General features: G+C 41.8%; 2 protein-coding genes across 4 annotated transcripts in view; one reads left to right on the plus strand and one right to left on the minus strand.

Annotated features, from left to right (window-relative positions):
* Positions 1-2,296: 2,296 nt before the first annotated feature.
* il22ra2 (interleukin 22 receptor, alpha 2) lies at positions 2,297-7,805 on the plus strand. Its single transcript, XM_040139547.1, has 6 exons — positions 2,297-2,360; positions 3,373-3,487; positions 4,301-4,482; positions 5,057-5,199; positions 6,434-6,593; positions 7,010-7,805. The coding sequence occupies exons 1-5, from the start codon at positions 2,297-2,299 to the stop codon at positions 6,581-6,583; spliced, it is 654 nt and encodes a 217-aa protein (XP_039995481.1). The 3' UTR covers positions 6,584-6,593; positions 7,010-7,805.
* A 1,887-nt stretch (positions 7,806-9,692) lies between these two features.
* map3k21 (mitogen-activated protein kinase kinase kinase 21) overlaps positions 9,693-19,746 on the minus strand; it is a 28,467-nt gene continuing 18,413 nt past the window's right edge. For 2 of the 3 annotated variants that reach the window (XM_040139223.1, XM_040139221.1), the window contains 7 exons: positions 19,191-19,366; positions 17,079-17,319; positions 15,928-16,050; positions 13,439-13,589; positions 12,789-12,883; positions 11,629-12,459; positions 9,693-11,530 (listed from right to left, as the gene is read on the minus strand). In XM_040139223.1, the coding sequence (XP_039995157.1) occupies positions 11,160-11,530; positions 11,629-12,459; positions 12,789-12,883; positions 13,439-13,589; positions 15,928-16,050; positions 17,079-17,319; positions 19,191-19,366 (1,988 nt within the window). In that variant the 3' untranslated portion in view covers positions 9,693-11,159. The remainder of the gene's footprint in view (positions 11,531-11,628; positions 12,460-12,788; positions 12,884-13,438; positions 13,590-15,927; positions 16,051-17,078; positions 17,320-19,190; positions 19,367-19,746) is intronic. The other variant, XM_040139222.1, reaches the window with a different exon arrangement.

The raw sequence follows: 19,746 nt of genomic DNA on the forward strand, positions 1-19,746 counted from the left end.
GGTTGAACTATCAATGTTTAGGTCGGTTTGGTCAAGTCCACATTTGCACTTCTACCCACATGGAGTAGCAGAAACCGGAAGCTTCAATCATTTAGTCATTACTGTTAGCCAAAAAACTTATTGATAACTTCCAGCTGACAATTTCTAACATTTAAGCATTTTCACCATATATCCATTACGTTTCTTTTTTTTTATCTATTACTTTCAGCCATCTCAACATTATCCATCATTTTTAGCCATCTGTTTTAACCACAGAGCTGACCATTTTTTTAATCCACTATCTTTAGCTAAACCATTTTACCCGTTACTTTTCGCTAGTTCAACCATTTAGCTTTTTTGCAATTTATGCATAGCTTGTAGCTCATGATTTTAACCACTTACCCACTACTGTTAGCTTACTATTTCAAACATTCATCCACTAGCCTACTTCTCAGCTTTTCCACCATTTATCCATTACCTTTGGTTAACCATCTGAACTTTATCCACAACTTAGCTGTCTGGTTTAACCAGTGGTAAAGTACATTTTCATGTTACTTTTAGCTAAGAAATTGTACACACTATCTACAGCTTAACCATTTATTCATTACTTTTAGCTATTTCAACCATTTGTCCATTACTTAAACCTAATGATTTTAACCACTTACGCACTATGATTTCAAGCATTTATCCACCACTTTTAGCTCACCATTTATCCACTGATGTTACTTTTACCTATTTTAATCACCTCTCCATTACTTTTAGCTATTTCAGCCACTTAAATTACTTTTAACTAGAGTTTTTAACCATTTGTCCATGACTCTTTCATTACTTTTAGCTAACAATCGCCAACCATTTGTCCCATTACCTACACCTAATGATTTTTATACCACTTACCCACTATGATTTCAAACACTTATCCACTACTATTAACTATTTCAACCCTTTTTCCTTTACTTTTAACTAATTGTTTAAACTTCTCTGCTCATTTGGCAAGTTTTCACACACTCAATTGCAACACATAGTGTTCAAATGTTACAGCTGACTCAATTTGATATATTTTTTGAGCTATTCCACAATCTTATGTACCCCTTTGCAACTGCACAAGTTACCCACTGGGGTACAAGTACCCCTGGTTGGGAATCACTCACCTACACCATAGTGTGGTACAGATCCTATGGGTGCCAGAAGTCACCAAAATTTTATTAATTCTGTAGCACAAAGGTGTAAAAGTTTTACTGACACTGCATAGAAGTGGTGCAGTCTTTTGCTTAATTAACATGATAGACAAGAATAGAAATAAATCTGTCAAAAGTTGAAAAATTAAATGAAAGAAATTTACATGCCTGATAAAGTGCAGTCCAAACCTAATGATGTAACATATGAATTTGAATTTGCACAGTCAGAATTTAGGTTAATGTTCTGCAGGACATAACAATAGGAATATCATCTTGATAGCTCTGGAAAATATTTCCGAATCCAATATTAACAATATCATTAATAATTAACAAAAAGTGGAAACATGAAATGTTCCTTTCTCAGTATGAAAACACATTTCCTGTAAAATGTTGATGTTTCCAGTAAATTGTTTGAACACAGATAGTTATCTCCCCTTCCAGTAACAAGTACTTGTAACTGTGTCAACCTGAAGTAGGCCAGGTCAGTAACCTTCAGAGAATAAAGACCTGTCAACGGAAATACATCCTCGCACAACTCGCAGGGCTTCATTTTGAAGAACGTAATAAAAGGCCTTTTTCACAGGAGACATTTTGACGTGTCACAGCAAGGGGAAACGCAGGTGTAAATAATACAATTTTCAGGTCCAGTTTCCGGTTCCTGCCACTGTGCATACTCGCTTGCTGTCAGTAATGTTGTTCTTAGCAACACCTGTGCTTTTCCCTCTATGACTATGAAATCAAAATGTCTACTGGGGAAAAGGCCCATTAAGATGGAATACTCATACCTACTGTGGCCTTTAAGCCTTTTCCCAGTGTTCAGAAGAGAAGAAACGTGTGATGCTCATTAAGCAAACACATCAGTCGAATCCATATAACCGTAATGGTAACGAAACCTGACACACGTAAATTGCGCAAAATGTAGTTCTGTAAAGAAAAAGTATAATGACTGTGTCAAGTCATGTAACTCTCCCTCGGTGTCCTCGTTGTGTCAGAAAAGCCATAAATGGTCCATGCATCATGGAATTTAAAAGGGGAAGTTGAAGGCAAGTTAAAGGCGGCGAGGTTGCCTGCAGCATCAGTCCAGCGTGGCTCGGTGTGTGTGCTGCCCCTGCCGACCGTCGTCCGCCAACAGCATCAGCGCCATGACCCGTCTGCTGCTGGGAGCCGTGCTACTGGGAAAAATGAGCATCTGTGTCATAGCACAAGGTAACCCTTTGAGATATTTACGTTGTAATGCATCTGGATTAGTGTCGCTATGGTCTGGCTGGTTTGATTCTGTCCAGTATCAACCCTACATCCCCTTCATTCCCTCTCAGACCACAGTTTATGCTTTGAAAATGACCTTGTTGAATTTGAAACATCAACACTGGCCTGAGAGGAAATTCAGAGACGTGTGGGTGCTGGATTCTACACACTTGTGATCATCTGCCTTATCTGACCATCTCACTTCATTTACTGAAGCGTCGTGTCATGATGAGTTTCACTTAATTCCAGGAAAGAATATAATGAGAGCAGCAGACCGGTCTTAAAATCAAGATATAGTAGGGCGTAGGCTTGTTTGTAGAGATTTAAATGAACAAGAAACAGTCGTTTCTCTGTCTCTCGTCTCACCAACAAAAAAGGAAATAGATTTGTGTACGTTAAGAGCCAAGTAGAAGTTCGACTTACTTTAGGCCCGGAGAATGACATGTGGTCAGGAATCAAAACAGAGAGAAATGTGAGTGTGCAACGTGCTCTGACATTTCAAGGAACTGACTTCCATGCCAGGTTTGAAAAAAAAAAAAAAAAAATTAGCCCTGTGTTTTCAGGAACAATGGTAGGCGCTTGACGAGGTTCCAGTATTCAAGTCTTTCTAAGGACGAAAGGTCCTGGTCCTGACCAGACAGATGCAAGGAAAATTACTTCTATTTGATTTTTTTCCATATACAATGTAAATGTATTTTTAAATACAGTATAATGTCGGAGCCCATATAGAAGCTATTTGGAACTGATGCACAGGAATCCAGATTAGTTGTGGCTGACCATCACAACTAATCCGGATCCTACAGTGATGTGTGTATTTTTCATATGAATCCTGGGCTGTGACTGTACCTTCGTTATTTATTCAACCAACCAATCACTTCCTCCTTTTTTTTTTTTTTTTTTAATGGATTTAATTGATGCTCTTATCTACTCATAAACCATTACGGTACCTAATCAATAAGTTCCTCAGTTCCAGGGATGCTCGCCCAACCTGCCCAGGTGAGGTTTGACTCTGTGGACTACAAAAACCTTCTGCACTGGAATCCGCCCACCGACAACACCTCGCTGCAGTACTACGTCCAGTGGAAGATGTGAGATATTACACACACACACACGTATATATACATGTACAGTAGATGTGTATTTAACAATGCAAATGCTCATACAGCGTTGGATGAAGAATTCAGATTATTTACTTGACAAAAAGTATCAGTACCACACTGTAGAATTACTCCATTACAAGTGAAAGTCCTGCATTCAACGTTTCAAGCGTCCAAGTGTACTTAAGTAAAAGTACATGACTATGATCAGCACAATGTACCTAAAATATCAAAGTGAAAGTCCTTCACTAGGCAGCAGAATGGCCTCTGTCAGTGTTACCTTGCCGCATCATATATTGTATCATTATTACTGATGTATCAACACGTAAGTAGTCAGATAAATGTTGTGGTGTAAAAAGTGCAAGATTTCCCTCTGAGCTGTGGCGGAGTGAAAGTATGAAGTGGCATAGAATTGAAGCACTCAAGTAAAGTACAAGCAACTCAGAAGTGTAATGAGGGCAGTATTTCAATACATTTTCCCAGCGGGAAAAATCACAAGCTACCCAGCAATAATAGAAAGTCATCAGAATCATCCGAGCTGCAACAGTAGAGTAATGTACACATTCAAGGATCAATAATTGTAGTCAAACAATAGAATATAAAATATTCTAAAACATGTTCTTCATGGCGAATAGTTTTACTTTTGGTACTTTAGATACATCGTATTCTTAAGTAAGAGATTGTTTTGAATGGAGGACTTTGACTTGTACAGTTACAGAGTATTTCTACACTGTGGCATTGCTACTTTTTTTTTTTTTTTTTTACCACTGCCAGTGAGACATGTAACAATGATCTACTCCTCAGTTACGGGGAGCCTCAGTGGTCGGATGTGGACGGCTGTCAGGGGATCCAGAAGCATCAGTGCGACCTGAGTGACGTGACCTCTGACCCCAGGGAGTGGTACTATGCCAGAGTGCACGCTTCCTCTCTGCCCTCCCGCAGATCAGCCTGGGCCCTCTCGCCCAGATTCAGCCCCCGCTGGGACAGTGAGTGTTTGTGCTCTTCCTGCTCAGCCTTCTCCGGCTGCTGCCGCCGCCGCCGCCGCCGCTGCTGCTGCTCCTCATCATCTGTTTCCTCTAGAAACTAATCTAAACAAAAGATTTCAGGTTTAAAGATCTACTTAAAAAGTAGTTTGTCATTAAAATCTGCTCTCCAAGTTAGTAAATTGGATTTACTAACTCAAGAAATATACTAAATTATTTGTATAGTACAGTCACTTTATTTAAAAAAAAAAATTGTAAGAAATCTATGAAGTTACCTGCTACTTCATCTCCCCAAGCTATACGGCAAAGTCAGATAAAAAGTATCTCGTTTAAACTGTGAAGTACAAGTTATCACTATTTTTTTTTTTAACAAAAACACTGTTAGATGTTTTTTCCTCTGCTACACAAAGCACAAAGCTCGGCTTCCCTCCTTCCAGCTACAAACAAAAGAAAGTCCAAAAGGATCACCTCCCCTTCCTGCCTTTTTTAATTTTTTATTTATTTATTTATTTTTATTTTTCCATCATAGCGTATAAATAAATGAATAAGTAAATAAACGACGTCCTTCTATCTGCAGCCAAAATCAGCCCACCTGGGCTGAGGCTGAGTGTCAGGCAGCAGGGCATTGTGGTCCATGTGAAGCCCCCGAGGACGCTGGTCCGGAAGATGCTCAGCAGTCTGCGCTACAGGATCTACCTCATACACACCAGCGGAGACGAGGTACGCGCACGCACGTGCACGTGCACACGCACGTACGCACGCACACACACTCATTTCCATCAAGAATGGAAAGAATGGAAGGAGCTATGTAACACTATGTTGGTCTATAATTTTCATTCAAGCCCAATATGCCTTAAAACTTTCACAAGTCACATTTTACATTTTTATATACTGAAAAATGTTCGCATGCCAGCTACACAACAGGCCAATTAACTCTTGATCCTTTTTGATGAAATAAACTCAAGTTATTTTATCTTTAGGAAGGAATTTCAATCTTTCATGTATGTAAGACTAATTATTTTTACTGTTATTGTAATTATTATTATTTAAGCCACGTCAACCTCAGGGATATCCCGCCATATGCACGTTACTGCATGCGTTCGTGCACTTATCGAAAATATGAATATGCGATGGACAAAACTTACAACAACAACAAGAAAAATGGAAAGTAGCTTTTAATTAACTCCAGATAACTGCCAGTGTAACCTGGAGCCGTCGGCGGCCCCAGCAGGTCGGCCGAATACGCAAAAATGTGAACTTCGTCGACGGGCAAGTTTGCGGTTGATCAAGAAGAACATCGGGGGAATGTTTAATGAGTCTTTACTCAGCTTTAAACGGAGCCTTTCTTTCAACTACATTCCCATTTTCCCCTGCAGTTAGTATCAAATCACGTCGCTCTTTCCAGAAAGGGGCCTCGGGGAAGGAAGATTTTAGGCCTGCGACTAACAATTATTTTCATTATCGGTGAATATGCCAATTCGTTTTTCAATTAATCAATTAGTCGTTTAGTCTATAAGATGTAAAAAAAAAAAAAAAACAGAAAAAAACGCCAGTCTCATTTTGCCAGATCTCAAAAATCACTATTTAATTTTCTGTCAGTCGACTAATCGACTGTGTACTAATGCACTAATGTACACCAGAGACAAAAAAAAAAAAAACTACAACTACAGACTGTTATGGAATAGAAGAGGAAGGAGAACAAGAAGGGGGGTGTGCTGGGCGAAAGAGGAAGAGCAGAAGAAGAAGAACAACAAAAACAAGAACAACAACACAAAAAAAAGAACAAGGACAATATTAATAATAAAAAAACTCACTTTTTTAAACACATAACTCTCTCGTTTCTCCTTTAAGACTCAGTTTGATGTTAGACTGCACAACGTGTTATGTAAGGACTTTTTCGCATGTTCAACACAACATGCCAACGGCTGGGCTTTCCTGTCTCTGTCCTCCACAGGAGCTGTTCGAGACGGACGGGAGTCCCCACAGGCTGACCCTGAAAGACCTGACCCACAAGGCGAGGTACTGCCTCCAAGGCCAGACCGTGATCACCTCCCAGGCGCGGAGCAGCGTCCGTGGCTCCCTGAAGTGTGTCACGGTGCTCTGATCCCGCCCAGGTGTGAAAACACACACACACACACACACACACCCGCATCATGACCACTGAGATGTGTCTCCTCCAGCGGCTTTGTCCGCGGGAAAAATGCCACGAGTGCCTGCGCCTGCGCCGCCCGCGGGCCGGACGGAAGGCAACCGTCTCTGCCGCGGCCACAGATCCCCGAATGAGAGGCCGAGCGTCAGCTGTCGCCTAACAACCGCCCGGGGCCGGCGGGAAGAGGGAGGGAGGGGAGGTGAAAGCCCCGGGGGAGGAACCTGAGCCGGAGAGTTTCTCCACACTGACCATTATCACCGGCTCTCACTCCGCCCTGCGCTCTATTTTTAGATCCGCACGCACGGATGCGCAGGACGGCGATGATCGCTCCTCTTGTGCGGTTCATTAACCCCCTCTTCGTTTTCTTCTCCCCTGCTGTAGACAAACTCTGCCAACGGGATTCACTGGAGGAGTGGACGTGTCAACCATCGGCTCTAATCATCCGTCGCCGCCTCGGCGGCCGCAGCCACGGGCGCCCGTGGATCCGACGCCTGGTTCGAACTGGAACCCCCTCAGCTTCAGGAGAAGCTTTTAGTTCTGCGAGTTAGATATCGACCGCTGTCCGGCGATTGTATGTTTGTTCCATTGATTTCCTTTTTAGTTTGGGTCTTCACGTCTCAAGTTGGTTCCCTGCGAACGGACGGAGGTGTCCAGCCAGTGGTCACCGCCAACGCCACGGTTTCATTTGGGCAGGGGGGGCTGGATTCAGACTCGATGGGGACACTGTGCGTTCCAATTTGGTGATAGGACTAGTGCAACCCCCCCCAAGTTTAATTAGTCAGCACTCATTGTTCAACCTTGCAGATCCAACGTGTGTGTGTGTGTGTGTGTGGGTACGTGAGCAGAGTATAACCTTTGTTTTTCTTTGAATGTGCAGATTTTGTTACACTTTCTTTTTTTTCCCTGTCATACGCACATGATCGAGTTTGCATAAGTTACACTAAAACTCTGTGACCGCGATCGTTTCCCGTCCACGCTCAGGCTGGCTCGTGTCCGATCGACCCACGAGGATCAGTGAACTTGACCTTAGACCTTTTTTTTTTCTTTTTTAGCAGAGAGCTTTCTTTGAATTGAAAAAAAAAAACTGTGCTGAAGTATCAAGGGACCATTACTGTGAAGAAGTGAATCATCGCCATCAAGGTGCAAACGTTTCGAGACTGTTTCGTGCCAAATGTACTCACTGCATGCGCCACCTTACTATTAAAAGCCGCAGACACAGGATGGGTGTGTTATTCTATGGTTTCCTTTTCGTCAACAAGTCCCATGACAGGAATGCAAGTCAGCAATGTGTTCACGCTGTCTACCAGCACTTTCCGAGTTCCGTACCCTGTCTGTGTCCCCCGAGCCCATCGTTTCCTCCTGAAGACTCGACGCAGACACAAGTGCGCACTCGGTTTCCAGGTCGTCGGGAACGCCTGGAGCTAAAACTAAGGCAGTCCTGCAAGAAGTCCTCCTCCCTCATTCGGTTTTTATTGAAATTGTTTTAAGAGAGGACCCAGTTTCCAACCGCGTTGCCTCACACACAGAGTCGCAGTCTGTCGTTTAGCCCACCTTCACTGATTTGAATAGGGTGGACATCTGTCAGCAGCACCACAGACTACAGTACAATGCTACATGTGCATTGATGCACCGGTATGAATCATGTAATAGTGCAATATATGATTATATACCAGTAACAGTAAAGCCGTTACATTTCTTAGAATACTTTCAGTGCACTCTCACTTAAATGGGAATTCAAAGAACTTGTAACGGAGTATTTTTACCTTGTGGTATTGCTGCTTTTACCTGAACTGAGTATTTCTTCCGGCATTCAAACTGAAGAGAAAACAAACAGCATCAAATGATATCGGTAACTCAGCCACAAAGGAAAAACAAAAAGGCAACATTAGTCTTGATTTAGACTTTATTCAAAATGTTGACAAACTTGATACTCTTGATCAATCAGGCGTGAAAAAGCCAATACTGTAATGATAACCAAAACGGTTCACTGAAACAGATGTACTCAAAGCTGGGTCTGACACATTCAGTGTGACAGAAGTGTCCAGTGATTTAAAGGAAGTGTTGCGTTTAACAGGAAGTGTCTTGTTATTTGATCAGAAGGTGATGGGCCCGTTAGCGACAGCCCTGCGCCGCGCCTCTGAGGTCGTTTGTGAAGTTTTCATACGGAGTACTTTTCTTTGCAAGAACTCCTCACTAGCAGCTAGTTCATTTAGTGGTTTTGGTCCTGAAGACAGAGAGGCCCTTAGTGCTGGTGGAGGTGAATTTGGTCCCATAGCCAGAAGCCCGAATGCACCATATTGATGACCGGTTTCACAGATATTATTGCTGCGGTTTGTCAAAAGCAGTGGAATGTTTATTTTGGGTATGTCAAGTCATCTTTAACCGTAACAGACAAAACCCCTTTTTTTGTGAACCACTAGCCAACAAAGTTTTGTGACTGGACGACAAACTGCAGACTTCAGCTACAGTACCAGTGCATTGTGGTATTTACAGATACCCTCAATTCTTTAAAAAAAAAAAAAAAAGGGTAAATCCAGTGATATCTTGACTTGTAAACTGCACCTTTAACAGCTGGATGATTAGCGAGGCCTTTACGGTGTTGGACCTGGTCTGAAAGTCAGTGGTCACCAAGCACAGAACAGGGGATACTTCACATTCTACATCATCACAAGATGCCACAGAGATATACACATCAGGAATCACAATTATATTTACACCATTTGGGAATTCATATCTTACTGTAAATGACCCCTTGTTTTGTCCTTCAAAAGTGGGACACATTTTCTAATGAACTCTCAAAAACAGACTGAAGCAAGACAGCGATAAAAAGCTCATCAGTTAACATTTAAGAACGGGTGTTAAGTTTTTTTTTTTTTTTCAATTTTTAAAAAGAGAGCCCGGGAGTGACCATGGAACTAGGTACAGTATATATCCTGCATAGTCAGATCTCCATACCGTCCAATTCACAGAGGTCCGGAAAATAACAGTAATCAAGTAATCAAGTCAAAGTTGAGCATTTAAAAAAAAAAAAAAAAAAAAAAAGAGAAGAAAAAAATAACTTGTTTGCATAAATTACAAAATAGTGTGCACATAATAAAATTAGGACATGAATTAGACATAATGACAATCTTTAGTACTTGAAGGCACAGGGTCAGTCTGGTTTACAGTACAGGTATTGCCATTTTGTGCACTCAATGTTTCCAACAGTGTCTTAAAATAAAAGTTCTCCCGTGTGGCCGCTCCCGGGCTATGTGGTAATCTGTCACAACCTAAACGTGATATCATCCTGTGCCATAACAGGTCCAGCGAATCAGCTGCCATCGAGGGGATTAGATTATAAATTCAGTATTTGGGGTAGGTTTTCCTGACATGAACATTCATGGCTGAAGTCCCCCCACCCTCCACTCTGCTGCAGTGTGCTGAGTATACAAAAATATTAACCAAAGAAACCTTTCTATAAATACTCTTAGAAAAAATCCATATTAGCAAAACATGACCACAACAGTCATGTAAATCTTAATCCAACTTTTAAGCGAAAAGATTCCAAGTCTGTTTTGTAAGACTTCCAGTGTTTTTCTACCTCGATCTCTAAAATCTTCAGGGCATTCTAGGAGGAAACATACTTGCATCCCTGCTACGATCCAGTATGTAGCCTGTCCCTAGAGCACAAACTGTACTGCAGGATCGCTGACTCTTAAAACAGTCATAAAACAGCATATATGTAATACAAAACAACTGCCAGCATTAGGCTGATGATGGATAAAAAGAAATATTTACAAACAAGGCATAATGATTTTTTTTTTTTTGTTCAACATTTTAAGGGTACGTGCATGCATGATTCTCAAGTCAAAAAATCTAAAAGCGTGATCACACAACTTTGAAACTGACATGGAATGTATGTCCTGCTGGTTGCTAAGGTAAGGTCAAGTCTTTTCATATTAAATTACCTATAAAAATATATATATAAATAAAAAGGTGAGGGTATTGTGTTGCGAAAGCTGCAGCAGCGGTCAACGTTTAGCTGCACCGACAGAATGAGAAAGGAAGAGGGTGACAGGGGGAGAGAGGGAGAGAGAGAGAGACAGAGAGACAGAGAGACAGAGAGAGAGAGATGAGCAAAACAAAGGTGGCAGTCGAGCACCAGGGGATCAGAGGAAGAACTGCTGATCCAGCTCTGCAAAGTTCTGGTCAGGTTTCAGAACTATGAGTATGTTTGTTCTAAAATGAGACACAGCAGTGTGTAAGGCCTCACACACAGAAAGACCGTTCTCAAACTGAGATAAGGGTGCGCATTCTAGAACCCCTGTGACACGGATGTCCTAGACGTCTCAGACTTGGTTATGCTCTAGAACATTGGCATCACTATGTTCTAGAATTAAGACAAAGCTGGGTTCTATGTTATAGAACTTTTTAAAAAGGCAGCCTGGTTCTAAACCCTCCAGGAGTTCTAGGCCAAAAATTCTGTATGTTCTGGAAAGCTCTAGATTGCATGGGATGAACTATGACCACAGCAGATCACTTCTCAAGGCTACTAAGAGAGGAACTCCTTCTCCAGCTCGAAGACGGAGGGCCGTGCCGGGGAACTCTGAATGCGGCAGAGCGGCACAGTGCAGTCTCGTTTCTGGCCCTCTGTGTCCATGTCCAGCAGGGAGCAGCCCACCCCCACCTCAGAAGACAGCACCATGTTCAGGTTTTGTGCTGTCTTCTCTCCAGAGTAGTGGCCCAGGGAGTAGCTCTTGTTGCGTCCTCGCAGCAGGGCCCAGGCATGGGGTTTGGCCCGGAACGACACTGGCCGCGGTCTGGAGGAGGCCTCCCCGCCAGTGGGCTTCTCTGGCGCTCCATCCTTCTCTTTCTCCTGCTTCCTCTGTGCGGCTGGAGGAGGAAGAGTGGGTGGGCCATTGGCTGGAAACAGAGGAGATACATTTTTAGAACGTAAACATTTAAAAAAAAAAAAAATCGTATACACGTTTACTCCCCGCCCCCTGTTGTACACTACTCACTATTGTGGTTGGTAGTGTATTTCTTTCTGCGTAGTCGTGTTCCTGTATTATGGTTGGTCTGCTCTAGTGGCTGGCTTTGGGTTTGCACTGGTGTCTGTGTTTTAGCTGCAGTCCTGTTACTCTGGCCTTCTGTGGGTGCTCCTGGGCCGGGTCTGGATGGCTCCGTGTGATGATTGACAGCCACAAGCTCAACTTTTCCAGGGCTTGACTTGGACACCTCCGCCTCAGACTGTAAGAGACACTTGGTGGAGTTGCATTCCATAATGGCCGACATGGAGATGAGATTGACAGGTTGGGTGGAGGTGTGGTTTGACGAGGCCTCGTCTTTGCGGGAGCGACCACTTGGCGGCGAGGTGCTGCGTCGGAACCGGGTTGCACGCTGAAACAGGCCCTCCTTCTTCTTTTTCTCTTTCTCCTCGCGCTGGGGCTCGCAATCTTCACCAGGGGCTGAGTTTTTGAGAGCCTCTCTGATGTCATAGCCAAGCACAACTGAAGCCAGCAACGAGCCGCAGCCATACAGCACAGAGTCAGTCTTGCGGCGAGCTGACGATCGTTTCAGGCTGTTGGTGGGGGTGAGCTGTGGTGTGGTGGAAGTGGATGAGGTGGATGTGGTGGTGTAGGGGTCGTCTGGGGTCTCTGGTGGGCCACCCTGACCTGCTGCCCCGACCCCGGAATCTCCCGGCCCACAATGCCCGCTGGGGCTCTGAGGCTGCTGCTCGTCCCTCCACAGAGGTAGATCGATATACACCTGGTTGGGGAACTTGAGCTGCTTTGGTTTGGAGCTGCTGTCAGGACATTCCTGGACGAATGCCTCGTCTTTTTCAGCCCCTGCTGTAAACACAGACATGGAAATTACAAATAAATGGCTGATTCCTTCCCTATACAAGCGTCAATGGTTATATAAGAGTACCTGCCGCTTGACAACAAATGACTCCACTGCATTTGTTTGATAAACCTGAAGGCTAACATAGGGACATTAAACCCCATCTTAAATCTACAAGTAACAAGCGCCTATTCAGCAAAACAACAGTTCTTAGTCATTTTAGACAAAATTTCAACAAAAACTGCAGAGCAAAAAAATTCCAAAATAATTACTCAAATATCATATAAACACAAAAAATAAAAATTTTAAAAAGCATCACAATGGATTTACAGCTGACCTTGTTCTGCAAACAGGGCAGCGAGAGGGACAGACTTCTGGGACTTCACAAGGCTGGTGGACCAGGGGTTACTGCCGTCTGACAGAGGACGCACTCTGAAATGTGCAAAAGTACAGAGGAAGAAAACATGAAATAGACTGTGGCACTTGGTTAGAATTATGGTTAAGGTACGGGTTAGGCATCTAATATAAGGTTTGAGCGGATGTTGTAAAGCTGTGAGGTCAGATGGGTTTGCTGGTTTCCGCAGCAACATTGTCTTGTGGCTGTTGGTTTTACCACTTGTGATAGAAGAAAAAAGGCAGCTTTTTTATCATCTGCTCGGTCATCATTCAGAGATGCAAGCGAACGGAGGCCTATCTAGAGTTCTAGAATAAATTCAATGAATTGAAATTTTTTTTCAATATTATGTACTTTTTGTGTGAAATATTTCCGTACAATTTATATAACTGTATAAAACCAGTGAGTCGAAAACAACAACTACACATGAGGATGTGGTTTTGTTGTTAGAGAACAGGAATCAAACGGTGCCCAGTGTCCAATCAGATTGTGTGACTGAAAAATTACTAGCCTGCTTTTTTTCTGTGTATCCTTGCATCTGTGTGTGTGTGTGTGTGTGTGTGTGTGTGTGTGTGTGTGTATATACACTCTACCTCTCAGCAGCAGCAGGCCTTTCTTTGCTCTGTACAGAACTGGGGCCCCAGGTTCTTCCTTTCTTCTTGATTCCCTTTTTCACGTCATCGAACTCCTCTGGCCTGAAGAGGGTGCTGCGGCCCCATGTACGGTTGCTCTCATCTTGAGTAACTGTTAACAAAAAGGCCAGAAGTGTTACCAAACACTCAAACAACTGCAGCAAGCTGGAAAGGCTATAGGTATGTTAGTAAGATCATTAAAGGTATTGTGCCATCTGTAAAATCACAGTAGCAATCTTACTCTAGAATGGTAGGCTATTATTTTTTATTTTGTCTCTCCAACTGTGCTGTCGAACAGTAGTTAAAAAGTCAAATTACCACATAACTGTGTGGTAATGAGAGTTTTCTCTGAAAAGGTGTGGTATTTTAAGGCCATTCTACACTGGATGGATATAAGCCTTTAATTATTTTAATGACTAAGTTTGATTCAGGAAGATTTAGATTGACTATTTAACCTTTTCATACTAGAAAATGTCACTAATGTGTATTCATTTCTGGACATGTAAAACCAAAAAGCCAAAAAGCAGAAACCAAAACTTAAAAAGCCTAAAAAGCTGCTGTTATAAAACTTTCTTATATGTGTGGGTTAGTTATTGTGAAAATGTTATGAAGATGTGAGGGAAGGCAGGATCCACCAAACATGTCAGGGCAACAGACCAGGGCCAAAATTGTCATAACTCTAAAAATGTTCATCAACAGCATTACCAGTATGTTTAAAAAAAACAAAACCAATTATTTAATTCAGGGCAAATAATATAAGATGATCCCCCCCAAAAAAACAAAAAACAAAAAAAAAAAACAAAAAACATGAACAGCAGACTGGCCGAAGTCTGTGGCATAAACCTCATCATTGTCTCGTCTTGTTTGATTTTCAGGTTAAATAAAGTTCCTGTGACACAATTTTACCCAGTAGCAAACACCAAAGACTTGTTATAATCCACACATCAGGAAACTCAATCAGCACGTACAATCCCCACTGATGGGAAGCTGTTAGCCATCAAACCCTTTCAGTTGTCAAAGTTAGCCAAACACCACATTCAAGAGTCCACACCCACGCTGCACGTGGGTAGCGGATAGCTTGCCTTTCCTCCTGAGCCCAGAGTAGCCTGTAAGCTCGCTGGTCAGATCAACATCCTGTTGGTAAACATACAAACTGTCCCTCCGCATATGGGATGTCACTGAGGAGGGAAACATACACGTTACATCTAACCAACATGAGCATTAAGACAGGTATTGTGGTTAAGATGCTCCTAGCTTGTACCTGCTGTGAAACAGAACATTTCATACAGTTCTTAAAATGGAAGAAACTCCACTTGTGCGAGAGTTTTGTTTCTTCTGCTACAGCAGCCCTAAAAAAAACACCTTGTTGAGCATTGAATGTAGATATACATTTGTATGTAAACATGCGTATGTATTCAACTCAAATTTGCCCTTGGAAGCAAATTTGTGATTTTGGATTTTGGGTCAAATAAATAAATTTGCCCAGAAACATGTTTGTAAGTATATGCTGGAATATAGGTAAGGCCATGAATGTATATATGTACATAGTATGTGTGTCAATGTCCACAGGTATATTTTGTGCATTGCATGTATCCGTATGTTTTTCATGTGAGACTTGTGCAGGTTGTGTAAATACAGTTTTCCTTGTTTTCCCTGTGATGATAGAACTCTGTCTACGTAAGAAAATCTGCTGTTAAAAAAAAGCTGAGGGCAGTTTTGTGTAATTAATGTATACATTCGCTTTTCTCTGCATGGAATCAATCCGTTTTGAAATGCATGATCCCTAATCAAGTGCATATGGAATGTGCGTGGAATACATATATGATGCGAAAACAAATCCCCCATAAATTCAATCCTGTTCCTCAAAGCGTCTGTTAAGACCAGTTAACCACTTGCCAACAAAACCAGTGTCAGTAATTAGACTAACAGTTCTTCTCTTATGCTGATACTTTAAATGTTAAGGTAGTTTTTGCACCTGTCACTCAGATTTAAAGTCCACTGTGAAATTCCTCGTGCCATTTTGCAGAATTTTGATCCACATCAATCATCTCCATTAGGGCTAAACATAACAAATAGAGTGATTCTGCGCAACAATGTGTGCCCTCTGTCTGAAAGTCAGGATCTGCCATAAATGCTCAAGAGGAATTTGTTCCAGTTATTGCAGGGGCGTTGGTGCATGACTAACATTATCAAACTGTTCAAACAACTGGCTGACTGCTTGTGGCTCTGGAGCTTTTGTTCACACAGCTCTTGTCATTGTGAATGACACTGTTCCCATGTTCCTGGTTCCCATGACATTCTCTGAGTTGATGTGATTTTCCTCAGAATCATTCTATTTTTAAACAACCAGAGTGTATAATCCAGGCCGAGACCAGGAATACTGATGAAGAGGTGGAGGAGACCTCATGCTATGGAAAACTTGAATATGGGGGGGGGGGGGTAGAACTTACGCTGAATGGCTCGTAGCCGAGGGATGAGTGTGGGACTGCTGGGAGGAGAGGAGCTGGTGCTATGAAGGCTCCGCCTCTTGTCCATTGATGGCGACGCCTGCACGGTGATCTTATGCTGGAAGTCTGCAAAATGCAACATAGACATATAGGCAGGCGCATTACAGTCAAAATTTCAATCTCAGAAGTGTTACAGTCAGAGAGATTCCACACCGACATGTATCCTTAAATGTTTGAAACAATGTAAATGTAACACTGGCACACAAGCCCTATACACTTTTTTTCATACGATGATGATTTGAGAGTGTCCGTTTTTCCTGAAATTACTTGACAGATCTCTGAAATATTCTGGTGTACAGATGATCAAACATCGGAATGATTGTTTGATTTATATATGTTAACGTTTGTTAACTTTGTCTCAAAAGACCTGAAAAGAAGGGAAGGTAGATTATTAAATTATGAATTCAATACTATTGTACGACTTTATAATACTGGACAAATCCACTATGTTTGCTGGCGATTTATGCATTTTGTTGTAGATATAAATGTCTAAAAATCTCGTTGTGAAAATTATACAAACTGGTGGTCTTTTGCACTTTTTGTAATATTGTTTGACAAGACAGCAGTATACACCACGTTCTGGATATGACATGATTGTGTGGTGTGGCATTGTTGTATGCATGACACAAGAACAAAAACTTTATTTTAAAATGAAAGCCTTAGCCACTTGGTATTGTGGAAAACATGATTTGTCCAGTTTGAGGGTTAATTTTGCCGTCAGATGTTACAGGAGTGCTGTTAAAGCTAGAAAGTACTTCTGTTCACTGTCTCACCATTTTTATGTAATGAAACACCCATTTCAGTGAGCCACACAGAATGGCTTTAATACTGTATTTTTACTGCAGTATCAAGGTCATTTGGCTTGTACACTGCTAGACAGAGTAGATATAATGTGGTATAGCTGTAGTAATACTGCCAGCTAATTAGAGCAGCATGAAAACGCTATTTGCTTATGCAGGGTAGCCACTAGACATTGCTTTGTCAGTGAACATCTCACTCAAAGTACAGTTTAGCTCTTTTCACTGCTGCCACTAGAAGACCGCCAATTTAAATATGAACCCAAGTCGAGACGTCGGGTCAGTCTGCTTGCTCACCTGAGGGCAGGCTGATGCGGTTTCCATCCTTCAGTTTAAGGCGGGAACGTTTGAATTTGCCCTTCCTCTTTTTCACATTGGGCTTGTCTTTGTTGAGCTGGAAAATGAGGATGTTGAGCTCTCTCTCCAGCACATTGATCTCCCGCTCTGCCAGCTGCTGTTCCCGGCGCTTCAAGAGCTCCTCCTGGGACTTCTGCTGGAGGGCGGCCCGCGTCAGCTCCTCTTCCCGGGAACGTAGCTCCTGGAGGAACCGGGTATTAAGATACGTATATGGTTAAATTGGCAGACGGACATCTGTTGTAATTTCCTGACTACACTGACAGGGCCAGAGAGAAGACAGATTTTTCTTGCTTGAGGGTTTTGTGCATCATTTTGTCTTATCTGGAACTGAACAGAAACATTAGCCAAGGAGAGAAATATTTGGCAAATACTTGGTTTGACAATGTGACAGGGCCATCTTCTGCCCTGGTGAGGTTGCGTAATTAAATTCAGGGAAGTGCTAGCACCTTGAGGCTACATTAACTGCTACTAGCATAACACGCTCAAATCTGCGACCAAACCCTTGGCAGTGGTGTTGCATTGTGGGTAATGTAGGTGCCAGGTTAAAAGGAATAAGAATGCATGGAATAAAAAAGATGATAGCCCTGGTTCTGCTGTATCAATTTTGATGTAATTTTTTTTTAACGGTCCATTGTGAGTCCAGCAATGTTGTAGAAGTGCGATGCAAAACGGATGGTACTCTTCTAATGAACAGAAAGACATCTGTATGATAATACTGGCATTACTTTGTTGAAAAGTCAAAACTTCTGGATCCAAATAGCATTTCTTTCACCTTCTCTGGATTATTAATCAACTGTCATGAACTTTTACAATCATGTTTCTGTTTTACATTTGTGCTAATTATCAAAGTTCCCCCTTTTAATGAGCAGTATTCCTCCTAAAGTCTACACACGGCCATGTTAGATATTGGGGTTTAGACACCACTCTCTTTTAAGACAGACGGGAAAATACATTACAGAAAGTCAAACTGGTAGAAAAACGTATTATAATGCCTGTATAATAAAGAGAAAAGCTCTTGCAGACAGACATCTATAAATTGGTCAGGAAAGTTAGCTGTGTATTATATGCTGTAAATCCATCTATAACAAGTTGGTTTCATGAGATTACTGCTTGCTGTTTCAGGCTGTTACATAGCTAAACAGTCTTGTCTCCTCCCATGGCTTACTCACTCTTCATTCCCTCTATTTTCTCTTTAATTGCTCTCAGCTGAGTAATAATAATCCTTACTGGATGACTTCCATAAAGCAGCTTTACAGTCAAACCCCTTCAGCCACCCACCTAGACACAGATTACTTTGGGATGTTAACAGGAAATCTGCTGATGTACTGGATAATTCTACAAGTAATCTTATGAAATTTGCGATGGGAAAATGTTTGCTGATGCTCAAAGCTAACTTTTTTTTCTTCTTTACATATTGAGCAAACTTAATTAGGCTTTGTTATGGTAGGCGATTTAGATTATGTCAGCTGAGCGTTCAAGTGATTAAGCTGGCGATTGAAAGCTGCATAACACAAAGGTACATGTTCAAAAGATTGTTAAGCATAACTGGGGCACTAGAACAAAGCAAAACAAATACATCTATAATACAAACAATAAAAATAAATATAAAGGGAAAAATTAAGTTTCATAAAACAACACCACCACCTGTAGAGATTTCAGTACCCGTGTCTTTCAGTTCACCATTTGTTGACCCAGGTCTGTGTGCTGATCCTGCTGTTTCTCCAAACACTAATTAACCCCCCCTTTTAAGCCAGCGACAGGAGACTCATACAGGAAGCAGATTAAGGTCTTAACAAGGGGAAGTACGCTAAAGCACCTCGGCATTGATGACTCATTTTTGTTAAATGTGCAATTAGCTTGCCCACCGAAAGTAACCATTTAAACCTTTTAGTCTGTAAAAGCTGTCCCAAGTGATCCAGCATGGTTAGATTGAATCTTAAAAACAGATTAGTCAACATGTATCATAATTTTGAAAAAATAAAAGAGCAGAGAATAGTACAAGGAGGATGGATACATATGGATGTATCTGTGAGTCTCATCACTCTGCCTTACCTTCTCTTTGGTCCTGAGCTCATCAAACATCTCCTGGATCTCCACACGCCAGTCGTCCTGCATGCTGTGAAAGGAGTCCTGGGGCATGGTCGCCATCACTGCCTCCTCGATGGCTGACAGCTGCTCCAGGATGCAGGAGAAGGAGGGGCGCACATGGGGGTCCTGGTCCCAACACTCTGGACACACACAATACAGTGTATAGATTGATACAATAACAGACACAGTCACCATCGTATATATGTACTATTTCATCTATGTTAAGCTTTTTGTATTATAACTTAACAGAAAACTCTTACTGCTTCCCCAAAACAAACTACTTAGCAATTTATATAATTCCCGTTGTAAAATTAAGCTGTGTAAGATGATAATATTATCCACATATAATCAGCAAATACTTCATCTGATACTAGAAAGAGGCTTCCAGTAATCCATATTCCATATACAGGCCTGGAGACAAAATTAAGAGCCTAAATGTGTATCTGAACAAAATCTGTCATGGAAAATCAAAAAGTCTGTTTTCGAAAGACAGACTCTTTGAAATGGAAAATCTGCATTA

This window comes from Xiphias gladius, chromosome 11 (genome assembly GCF_016859285.1).
Source record: "Xiphias gladius isolate SHS-SW01 ecotype Sanya breed wild chromosome 11, ASM1685928v1, whole genome shotgun sequence".
In the NCBI taxonomy this organism is placed as follows: domain Eukaryota; kingdom Metazoa; phylum Chordata; class Actinopteri; order Istiophoriformes; family Xiphiidae; genus Xiphias; species Xiphias gladius.